The sequence below is a fragment of the Eschrichtius robustus genome, chromosome X (assembly GCF_028021215.1).
Source record: "Eschrichtius robustus isolate mEscRob2 chromosome X, mEscRob2.pri, whole genome shotgun sequence".
In the NCBI taxonomy this organism is placed as follows: domain Eukaryota; kingdom Metazoa; phylum Chordata; class Mammalia; order Artiodactyla; family Eschrichtiidae; genus Eschrichtius; species Eschrichtius robustus.
Genome location: NC_090845.1, coordinates 102,049,972 through 102,061,946, shown reverse-complemented (window position 1 = coordinate 102,061,946; position 11,975 = coordinate 102,049,972). Strand labels below are relative to the sequence as shown.

At 34.8% G+C, this 11,975-nt stretch overlaps 1 protein-coding gene and 1 non-coding gene across 2 annotated transcripts in view; both read left to right on the top strand.

The window, feature by feature from the left end:
* The window catches only part of LRCH2 (leucine rich repeats and calponin homology domain containing 2), an 89,486-nt gene extending 77,813 nt beyond the window's left edge, over positions 1–11,673 (top strand). Inside the window, exons 17-21 of the mRNA XM_068533079.1 lie at positions 2,154–2,211; positions 2,975–3,087; positions 3,269–3,406; positions 3,560–3,637; positions 11,536–11,673. Coding sequence (XP_068389180.1) covers positions 2,154–2,211; positions 2,975–3,087; positions 3,269–3,406; positions 3,560–3,637; positions 11,536–11,655 — 507 coding nt within the window. The 3' untranslated portion in view covers positions 11,656–11,673. The remainder of the gene's footprint in view (positions 1–2,153; positions 2,212–2,974; positions 3,088–3,268; positions 3,407–3,559; positions 3,638–11,535) is intronic.
* On the top strand, positions 240–368 carry LOC137757527 (small nucleolar RNA SNORA35). The gene has a single exon (XR_011072370.1). It is a non-coding gene; the product is annotated as a small nucleolar RNA SNORA35 (small nucleolar RNA).
* Positions 11,674–11,975: the final 302 nt, after the last annotated feature.

Sequence of the window (11,975 nt, the reverse complement as noted above, 5' to 3'; positions counted from 1 at the left end):
CACCCATATTTAAAAATCCATAGTAGGTTAATTTATACAAACCTAGCCTATAAAAAATTCTAAGAACACCATATTTTTGAACAAATATTCATAATCAATATCACTTAAATTAGTTATTGAAAAATGCCTATAGATCACAGAAAATAATTCACTTTATAAATTTTTTATGTTTTATAATTCATCCATGTTTTGAAATCAATAAGAACAGCTTTCAGATTTTAAATCTGAAAAAAGTACTTCAGCATTGTGCAATGGCCTTTGGTTTTTCTCATAACCAATTAGGTCTGAAAGCAATGCAAGATAAACTTCCTTTTTCCACGAGAAACATCCCTGTAGTGGGTTGTTCCTATCGACAGGAGGGTACACCTTTCCTAGCATCTTAGACCTAAGGAGGAGCATGGGGAGAAGGGGTAGATGAAAGTTAGAGTTTCTGAGATCTTAACCAAATAACTCTGGTGGTTTGAATGATTAACTCTTCTAATTTAGTTAAACCTATTGCTTCACAATAAGAGATAAATTAAAAAAAATTCTAAACAGTATCTCTTCTACTTCAGGTTACTTTAGTATTCTAAAAGTGTATTGGCATTAGTAAATAGATGATTATGCGTTCATTTGGTGAATTCAGAACTTTGTCTAAATGTTTGGATGATCCAAATTCACCATATAACGTTGGTTAATTAGCCAGTATTTCATTTTATATAGGTGGTGTTAATTTTTTAAAAAGCCAGGATTCTTTGTCTATTGTTTTGGGTGAGTTGCATTATAAAACTTTTAAATGGACGTGGACATTAATTTTATAAACATGTTTCTAAATTATTTATATGGCAGGAAAATGGTTTGCATTCTTTTAGAAAATAATTTAAATTAGGATATCCTAAAATTAGTCTTTGTCACATGCTTTTTTGTAAATCCTTTTTTTACTTTCAGTTATAACAAATGTAAGTGCTGCCTTATTTAACTAGGTAATTTATGATTTTATGATCTATGCTCATGGGGAGAGTATCAGTGCCAGTTTTATCAAATAATTATACTGCTTTTATAATACATTTTTCCTTACATTTGGATAAGTGAAAATTTTGTCTGGAAATTCATAACACTTTAACCGAAGTAATCAAGACAAACTGAGGCTTGTAGATGGCTAGGGTGGTGAGCATGTATTTTAGTAGCTCAACTGACTTTCAACTGCTTATCGTATGTTAATCAGAAAATTAAGAGAGTCAACAGAATTCTGATTGTTTTAGTTTCATCTGTGAAAGGAAAATGATAAAAACAATTAGTATAGTGCTTTACTATTAACAAAGTGCTTGCCTATACATTTAAACCTAAGAGCAGTCCCATGAGCTGGGTAGTATCCTCATCATTTTACAGCTGCAGAGACTGATAACTTTTCCTGAAGACTCCAGTCAATAAATGATAGAGAAGTGACTGAAGCCCAAACTCTAGCTACTTCAGTTGTTGTACAGATTCAATAGGATGCTGGTAAAATTTCATTATCTTTCTATCTTATAATTTACAAAGTGCTTTCTTTTAGTTATCTCAGTTAATATTTACAACATCCCATTTTAAAGATGAAGGAACAGTTACAGAGAAATTAAATGTTTTGCTCAAGGCTTAGCCTAAACTTTCTGACTCTAAGTTCAGATTTTTAAAATATACCACAGTTCTTTCCAAAGCACACTACTGTGTGGAAGCACTTTGAAACAATGTGCATTCAGCTGGAAGAAATAATACTTTATTATCTATCACTCTACAGCCCCTATTAGTATGAATGTGTATATTTGCCTCAGATTATCCACTAAGGGTCAAGTCCATAGTAGGTACTGAGTAAGTTTTACTAATTTCACTTATCTTTTCATTGAAGCTTTTTTTCATTTTGGGGGAGACTTTAATCTGGTTCTTCATTCAGAAAATATCTGTTTTATATGCTTCAATAATTTTCTTTTTCATTTTCCTTATACTATGAGGGAGAAGTCAATCAGCAAATATTTATAGACCTTTTAAAAAGTGAAATATATCAATTTGAATTGAAATGCGTTTACCTTTCTCTGCTACACTAATCATGGAGAAAAATACTTCTCAAAATTGGAATGGATATGAATAACTACCTTGATTATTTTGAAAGAAAAGAGGTTTTATTTGTTTTTTGTTTTTAGGAGTATGATAGAACTGATGCTTTTTCACATGGTCCCTTTGGCTTGAAGCCTAGATCAGGTAAATACATATTCTGCAAATAAAATTTATTGGCTATATATGAAACTAGAGTTTCTCAGCTTAAATGGGATTGATTCCATAGTTTTAAGTACACATAGATTCTTTCCCCTCTCCTAAAAGTAATTTTCTCTTAACCTTATTTGTCTTTCCAATTCCCATTCCCCATTTCTTTCTTCCTCTTTACTTTCAAGCTCCTGAAACCTCAGCTTTTTGCCTTAGATATACTGCAGTCTTATTTCTACTCTACTGTGACTGCTATTAGAATGACCACTCTGCCAGCAGACCAAACACTGTTTGAAATTATAGCACTCCATTATATTGTGGTTTTAAAAAGGGATCTTTTCGCATTTGGCAAGCCCAAAAGAAAATGGATCCATGTTACTTGGCAAGGTATTGAATTATAGTTTTTATTCGTGAATAACTGTATTGACCTTCAAGAATAATTTCCTTTTTCTTTAAAGATAATAAAGGCTGATTTGTGTTCAGTAATAATTCTTAACCTGGATCATAAGTTTCTAATAATATATGTTTAAGTAAGAACATGTATAGGTGGTAGAAATTGTTACACTTGTCTTCCCTGTTGCTTTCAATTATGCAGATAAGCAGATTTCAGTTATATTCTGTAAAAAATATTTAGAATTTATTGATAATAATAGTGTTTTATGTCATTTTGTTCTGGTTCTTTTTATCATGTCTCTTTCCCCACCGATGGTTGATCCTTCCTGTTAGCTTTGTAATAAGCTAGGAAATTTCTGTTTTATAGCTTTTAGCCGCTCATCTCGTCAGGAATATGGGGCAGCAGATCCAGGTTTTACAATGAGAAGAAAGATGGAACATCTACGGGAAGAACGAGAGCAAATACGACAACTTCGCAATGTAAGTCATGTTGACCTTTCAGGTCTGCTTTATAGAAATGGGTTTAATGTGGAAAATTAACAAGGTATATTTTATTTTTAGTACTCTTTAATATTTTAGATTACATAATGATTAGTTGTATAAATATATAACATATATGTTTAGATAGAATATCTGTGATTTATACCCGTTTCTTTTGTAGAATCTCGAATCCAGGTTAAAAGTAATTTTGCCTGATGACATTGGAGCTGCACTGATGGATGGGGTTGTTCTTTGCCATTTAGCCAATCACATAAGGCCACGCTCTGTAGCTAGTATTCATGTGCCATCACCAGCAGTGGTAAGTTTTGTCTGCAATTTGTTAGTTCTCTAAAGGAAGATAGAGCTTCTTGAAACAATCTTTAAATAATATACTTCAATAAATTTAATTTTCAGTTTTTATTAATTTTGTATAAATATACCTGAAAATATACCTTTTTTTCTTACTTTACAGCCTAAACTTAGCATGGCAAAATGTCGAAGAAATGTAGAAAATTTTCTTGATGCTTGTAAAAAGTTGGGTGTCTCACAGGTAATTATTTTTCTAACAAAATGATCATTTAAATATTAATTTATTGCATGCAAACTGGATTCATCTTCACAATAGGAATGAGTAATGCTTTCTGAACATGAAAATGAATACCTTCCCTTGGTACCTTCTACTGAGTCCCAGCTTTAACTGTAACAGCTATCTAATGAATGATTTTAAGCTGCTTTTAAAGTAATTGTAGAAATGGTTTCAGTTTTTCACCATTAAGGGCGATGTTGGCTGTGGGTTTGTCATATATGGCCTTTATTATGTTGAGGAAAGTTCCCTCTATGCCTACTTTCTGGAGGGTTTTTACCATCAATGGGTGTTGAATTTTGTCGAAAGCTTTCTCTGCATCTATTGAGATGATCATATAGTTTTTCTCCTTCAATTTGTTAATATGGTGTATCACATTGATTGATTTGCGTATATTGAAGAATCCTTGCATTCCTGGGATAAACCCCACTTGATCATGGTGTATGATCCTTTTAATGTGCTGTTGGATTCTGTTTGCTAGTATTTTGTTGAGGATTTTGGCATCTATGTTCATCAGTGATATTGGCCTGTAGTTTTCTTTCTTTGTGACATCTTTGTCTGGTTTTGGTATCAGGGTGATGGTGGCCTCGTAGAATGAGTTTGGGAGTGTTCCTCCCTCTGCTATATCTTGGAAGAGTTTGAGAAGGATAGGTGTTAGCTCTTCTCTAAATGTTTGATAGAATTCACCTGTGAAGCCATCTGGTCCTGGGCTTTTGTTTGTTGGAAGATTTTTAATCACAGTTTCAATTTCAGTGCTTGTGATTGGTCTGTTCATATTTTCTATTTCTTCCTGGTTCAGTCTCAGAAGGTTGTGCATTTCTAAGAATTTGTCCATTTCTTCCAGGTTGTCCATTTTATTGGCATAGAGTTGCTTGTAGTAATCTCTCATGATCCTTTGTATTTCTGCACTGTCAGTTGTTACTTCCCCTTTTTCATTTATAATTCTATGGATTTGAGTCTTCTCCCTTTTTTTCTTGATGAGTCTGGCTAATGGTTTATCAATTTTGTTTATCTTCTCAAAGAACCAGCTTTTAGTTTCATTGATCTTTGCTATCGTTTCCTTCATTTCTTTTTCATTTATTTCTGATCTGATCTTTATGATTTCTTTCCTTCTGCTCACTTTGGGGTTTTTTTGTACTTCTTTCTCTGATTGCTTTAGGTGTAAGGTTAGGTTGTTTATTTGAGATGTTTCTTGATTCTTAAGTTAGGATTGTATTGCTCTAAACTTCCCTCTTAGAACTGCTTTTGCTGCATCCCATAGGTGTTGGGTCGTTGTGTTTCCATTGTCATTTGTTTCTAGGTATTTTTTGATTTCCTCTTTGATTTCTTCAGTGATCTCTTGGTTATTAAGTAGTGTATTGTTTAGCCTCCATGTGTTTGTATTTTTAACAGATTTTTTCCTGTAATTGATATCTAGTCTCATAGCGTTGTGGTCAGAAAAGATACTTGATATGATTTCAATTTTCTTAAATTTACCAAGGCTTGATTTGTGACCCAAGATATGATCTGTCCTGGAGAATGTTCCATGAGCACTTGAGAAGAATGTGTATTTTGTTGTTTTTGGATGGAATGTCCTATAAATATCAATTAAGTCCATCTTGTTTAATGTACCATTTAAAGCTTGTGTTTCCTTATTTATTTTCATTTTGGATGATCTGTCCATTGGTGAAAGTGGGGTGTTAAAGTCCCCCACTATGACTGTGTTACTGTCGATTTCCCCTTTTATGGCTGTTAGTGTTTGCCTTATGTATTGAGGTGCTCCTATGCTGGGTGCATAAATATTTACAATTGTTATATCTTCTTCTTGGATTGATCCCTTGATCATTATGTAGTGTCCTTCTTTGTCTCTTGTCTCTTTGTCTTTATTTTAAAGTCTATTTTGTCTGATATGAGAATTGCTACTCCAGCTTTCTTTTGATTTCCATTTGCATGGAGTATCTTTTTCCATCCCCTCACTTTCAGTCTGTATGTGTCCCTAGGTCTGAAGTGGGTCTCTTGTAGACAGCATATATATGGGTCTTGTTTTTGTATCCATTCAGCCAGTCTGTGTCTTTTGGTGGGAGCATTGAATCCATTTACATTAAAGGTAATTATCAATATGTATGTTCCTATTACCATTTTGTTAATTGTTTTGGGTTTGTTATTGTAGGGCTTTTCCTTCTCCTGTGTTTCCTGCCTAGAGAAGTTCCTTTAGCATTTGTTGTAAAGCTGGTTTGGTGGTGCTGAATTCTCTTAGCTTTTGCTTGTCTGTAAAGGTTTTAATTTCTCTGTCAAATCTGAATGAGTTCCTTGCTTGGTAGAGTAATCTTGGTTGTAGGTTTTTCTCCTTCATCACTTTAAATATGTCCTGCTACTCTCTTCTGGCTTGCAGAGTTTCTGCTGAAAGATCAGCTGTTAACCTTATGGGGATTCCCTTGTGTGTTATTTGTTGTTTTTCCCCTGCTGCTTTTAATATGTTTTCTTTGTATTTAATTTTTGATAGTTTGATTAATATGTGTCTTGGCATGTTTCTCCTTGGATTTGTCCTCTATGGGACTCTGTGTGCTTCCTCGACTTGATTAGCTATTTCCTTTCCCATATTAGGGAAGTTTTCAACTATAATCTCTTCAAAGATTTTCTCAGTCCCTTTCTTCTTCCCTTCTTCTTCTGGGACCCCTATAATTCGAATGTTGGTGCGTTTAATGTTGTCACAGAGGTCTCTGAGGCTGTCCTCAATTCTTTTCATTATTTTTTCTTTTTTCTGCTCTGTGCTAGTTATTTCCACTGTTTTATCTTCCCGGTCACTTATCCGTTCTTCTGCCTCAGTTATTCTGCTATTGATTCCTTCTAGAGAATTTTTAATTTCATTTATTGTGTTGTTCATCACTGTTTGTTTGCTCTTTAGTTCTTCTAGGTCCTTGTTAAACATTTCTTGTATTTTCTCCATTCTATTTCCAAGATTTTGGATCATCTTTACTATCATTATTCTGAATTCTTTTTCAGGTAGACTACCTATTTCCTCTTCATTTGTTAGGTCTGGTGGGTTTTTGCCTTGCTCCTTCATCTGCTGTGTGTTTCTCTGTCTTCTCATTTTGTTTAACTTACTTTGTTTGGGGTCTCCGTTTTGCAGGCTGCAGGTTATTAGTTCCTGTTGTTTTTGGTGTCTGTCCCCAGTGGCTAAGGTTGGTTCAGTGGGTTGTGTAGGCTTCCTGGTGGAGGGGACTAGTGCCTGTGTTCTGGTGGATGAGGCTGGATCTTGTCTTTCTGGTGGGCAGGTCCACGTCTGGTGGTGTGTTTTGGGGTGTCTGTGGCCTTATTATAATTTTAGGAAACCTCTCTGCTAATGGATGGGGTTGTGTTCCTGTCTTGCTAGTTGTTTGGCATAGGGTGTCCAGCACTGTAGCTTGCTGGTCGTTGGGTGGAGCTGGGTCTTGGTGTTGAGATGGAGATCTCTGGGAGATTTTCGCCAATTGATATTACGTGGAGCTGGGAGGTCTCTTGTGGACCAGTGTCCTGACCCTGGCTCTCCCACCTCAGAGGCACAGCCCTGATGCCTGGCTGGGGCACTAAGAGCCTGTCATCCACACGGCACGAAACTCCAGAACTCCACACTCTTGAGGCCCCTCTCTGGATGTGCCACCTCTCCCCTTCCGTGCAGGTCCAGTTAATTTTTATACATGTTGAAAAGTATGGATTGAAGTTATCTTTTTTTAGGCCTGGGATTGGGAACACACTTTGTTTTTTTTTTTTAACATTATTATTGAGATATAATTACCATACCATAAAATTCACCCATTTAAAGTGTATAATTCAATGGTTTTTAGTATAGTCACAGGGTCGGGCAGCAGTCTAAGTGTAGAATATTTTTATCACCCGAGAAAGAAACCTGTTACCTGTTAACAGTCCCTCTCCTGTTCTATCTCTATGAATTTTCCTATTCTGGACATCACATATTAATGACATCATATGTTATGGGGTCTTTTGTGTCTGGCTTCTTTCATTTAGCATAATACTCTCAAGGTTCATCCATGTTGTAGCATAAAGCAGTACAGACATACCCAGTTTTATTGCACTTCACTTTATTGTGCTTCACAGATACTGCATTTTTTACGAATTGAAGGTTTGTGGCAACCCTGCATTGTCAGATGATGATTAGCATTTTTTAGCAAGAAAGTATTTTTTAATTAAGGTTTTTTTTAAGACATAATGTTATTGCACACTAATAGACTACAGTATAATGTAAACATAACTTTTATATTCACTAGGAAACAAAAGTTCATGTGACTTACTTTATTGTAATATTTGCTTTATTTGGTGATCTAGAACTAGAGTCTCTCTCTCTGAAATATGGCTCTACTTCATTTTTTAGGGCTCTATGTATATACCACAGTTTGTTTACCATTCATCAGTTGATGGATATTAGGGCTGTTTTCACTCATTGTTTATTATGAATAATGCTGCTATGAACATTCATGAACACGTTTTTGTTTGAAAACATTTTAATTCTCTTAGTTAACTAGGTTATATGGTAGTTTATATGGTTGCTCTATGCTGGATTATATGGTAGCTCTGTTTATCTTTCTGAGGAACCGCTAAGTTATTTTCTGATTTACATTACCGCCAGCAATGTATGAGGGTTCTAATTTCTCTGCATACTCACCAACAATTATTATTGTCTACCTTTTTGATTCTAGTCATCCTAGTGGGTCTGAAGTGGTCTCATTGTGGGTTTGTTTTTTTTTTTTTTAATTTATTTATTTATTTGGCTGCGCCGGGTCTTAGTTGCAGCATGCCGGATCTAGTTCCCTGACCGGGGATCGAACCCGGGCCCCCTGCGTTGGGAGCACGGAGTCTTAACCGCTGGACCACCAGGGAAGTCCCATTGTGGTTTTTTTTTTTTAATAAATTTACTTATTTATTTATTTATTTATTTTTGGGTGTGTTGGGTCTTTGTTTCTGTGCGAGGGCTTTCTCTAGTTGCGGCAAGTGGGGGCCACTCTTCATCATGGGACGCGGGCCTCTCACTGTCGCGGCCTCTCTTGTTGCGGAGCACAGGCTCCAGATGCACAGGCTCATTAGTTGTGGCTCACGGGCCCAGTTGCTCCGCGGCATGTGGGATCTTCCCAGACCAGGGCTCAAACCCGTGTTCCCTGCATTGGCAGGCAGATTCTCAAGCACTGCGCCACCAGGGGAGCCCCCCATTGTGGTTTTGATTAGCAGTTCCTTAATGATTAATGATGTTGGGCATCTTTTTGTGTGCCTATTGACTGTTTGTATATATTCTTTGGAGAAATGTCTTTTCAAATACTGTGCTCATTTGTTAATTGAATTAGTCACCTTTTTATTATTAAGTTCTTTATGTATTCCAGATACAAATTCCTTATGAGATATGTGATTCTAGTTTGCTGAGAGTTCTTACCACAAATGGATGTTGAATTTTGTCAAGTGCTTTTTCTACATCTACTGAGTTAACATATTTTTTCTTTCACAGCATTGTGAATTACATTGGTTGATTTTCAGATATTAACTCAAACCTGGACTGCTGGGATAAACCCCACTTGGTCATGATGGATTTTGTTGTTTTTATTTTTATATTGTTGGATTCAATTTGCTAAAATTTTGTTTAGCCCTTTTGCATCTATGTTAGTGGGGTTATTAGTCTTCTGTTTTCTTTCTTTTAATGGTTTTGCCTGGTTTTGGTGTCAAGTAATGCTGACCTCATGGAACATGTTAGGAAGTATTCCCTGCTCTTTACTTTTCTTGAAGATTTTGGGTAGAATTGCTATTATTTCTTTATTAAATATTTAGTCAAATTCATTATTGAACCTTGAAGCCATCTAGGCAAGGGGTTTTCTTTGTGGGAAAGTTTTTAACTACAATTCAATTTCTTTAATAGATATAGGGCTATTCTAGTTTTCTATTTCTTCTTGTATGAGCTTTGGTATACTGTGTCTTTCAAAGAATTTGTCTGTTTCATCTGGTTTGTCAAACTTATTGTTATAATGTTGTTTATAATGTCCCCCTTATTATCATTTTAGTATTTGTAGACTCTCTTGTGGTGTCACTTCTTTTATTCCTGATATTGGTAATTATTGTATTTTCTCTCTTTTTTGTGATTAATCTAGCTAGGGATTTATGAATTTTAAAAAATTTTCTCAATGAACTAATGTTTGGTTTCATTGATTTTTTTTTGCTATTATTTTCTGTTTTTTAATTTTATTGTTTTCCTCTCTCATCTTCATTATTTCCTTCTTTATGCTTACCATTGGTTTAATTTGCTTTTCTTTTTCTGGTTTCTAAGATGAGAGCTGAGGTCATTGATTTGAAACCTGTTTTTCTTTTCTAATATATACTTTAGTGGTTTTTTGAATAAATAAGCAAAATATTAGGAGGGCAACAAATGTTGCAGTGAAAATGGAGTGAGAAGATAGTTTTTGAGAACTATTGATAAATGAGATATTATCAGTAGTATTTGGTGATTGACTTACGGGAGTAAGGAAGAAAGAGACTATTATGATTCCCAGGTTTATGTTGAGAGAGATTGAATAGTGTATTACTCAGTGAGGTATAGAATACAGAGGAGAAGTTAATTTAGTAAGAAGTAGTTCTGTTGTGGACATATTGATTTTGATATGTCTTTTGTATATCCATTTGGCTGTATCAAGTTGACATGTGTATCTGGAGCTCAATAGAGAGATCTTGGCAGGAAATAAAGATTTGAAAGTCATCAGGATGGAAAATATAGTTGTTACTATTTGGGAATAAGGGCCCTGTCTTGCCAAGGCTTCCAATGTTTCTAGAAACACTGAATTAAAAAAAAAAAAGTAATGTTTCTAGATTTGTAAAACACTGTGCTAGCTAACTAAAACAAATTATGGACCAGATGAGACCTGTAGATGGTCTGTTTGCCACCCAGTGTATCCATTACTAGCTTATTTTCCTGAGATGAGCGAGTGTCCCAACTGAAGCAGCAGACTTCATTGTTTCTTCAAAAATGCTACCAAATTTATTTGATGTTGTGCACATGCATGCAGACCTTCAGTTAAAACTCTTGTAGTTTTGATGAGGCTTTGAGAATACCAAGGAGAGGATATAGTTTGAAAAGAGAAGAGGGTGAAGACAGAACCCTTGGAAACATTAAGATTGTTAGAAGAGGATCAGTGAAGGCTAATGAAACCTAATGCAAAGTTGTCTCTGAACCCTCTTTCTCATAGAGTTGTGAAGATCAAATGACACACGTGATGACTTAGAAGAGCAGGCAGTTGTTATTTATTAAATTCTAGACTATTGGAACTAAGAAGCAACACATCACTAGAAGCTGGAGGGAAGTAACCTTAAGACAAAAAAAAGTACTGAAGTGCTGTATACATCACAGACCATGGAACCTCAGAACTGATAGAAAGAACCAGAGTGGCTAGTTTTGTATAGGACTGAACAGTTTACAAAGTGGTTCCGTATATAGACTGTTCTGTTTCTTTCTCACATAGTTCCATTTTCAGGATGAAAAAACAGAGTCTCAGGGAATTTTAGTACCTTTAGTACTTCATATGGCCCTTAGGTCCCTTGGCTGGAAATGTAGTGCTCTTTCTGCTGTAGCACGAAAGCTTAGGGAACATTTAGCACCACCGTCTCACTTTAAAATATTTGCTTATTGTGTGGATCAGATCAACTTCAGGTCAAAACACAACCTGTAAAATAGAATTCCATACCATAAAAATGTATTGAAACAGACATTTTAAAATTAGATTTTAATTTAATTAGAATTGTGTACTTTTTACTTGAAGTTTCATAAAAAGCATGTTTTAAAAACCCAGTTCTGACTTTTTCAGGTTTTGCTACACTATTAAAAAGCAAATGTTCAGATATCATTTGTTTTGTTTTTTCAGGAAAGACTCTGTTTGCCTCATCATATTTTGGAAGAAAGAGGTCTTGTGAAAGTTGGTGTCACAGTTCAGGCTCTTCTTGAATTACCTACAACCAAGGCATCTCAGCTTTCTACGGCTTGATATAACATTTAAAAATCATAAGTGTCTAGTTTCATTTATTTGAAGTGATTTCAAATATCTCAAATTTATGAATAAGGATGTCTAATCAAAAATAATTTTATTAGATCAAGCCTTAGGTTTAAGAAATATTATGTTAAAACATTAAAATTCAATTTTGCATTGCCCAAACTTCTTTTGGGGGAAAACTGGATCAACTTAATAAGAGTTTTTGATAAATTCAAATTCTCTTTTTACTAAGTCAGCTGATAACCTTGATTATTTTTCAATAATCAGATTAATACTAAATTTAAAATGTGGTTTCAATTCAATAATCACATTAG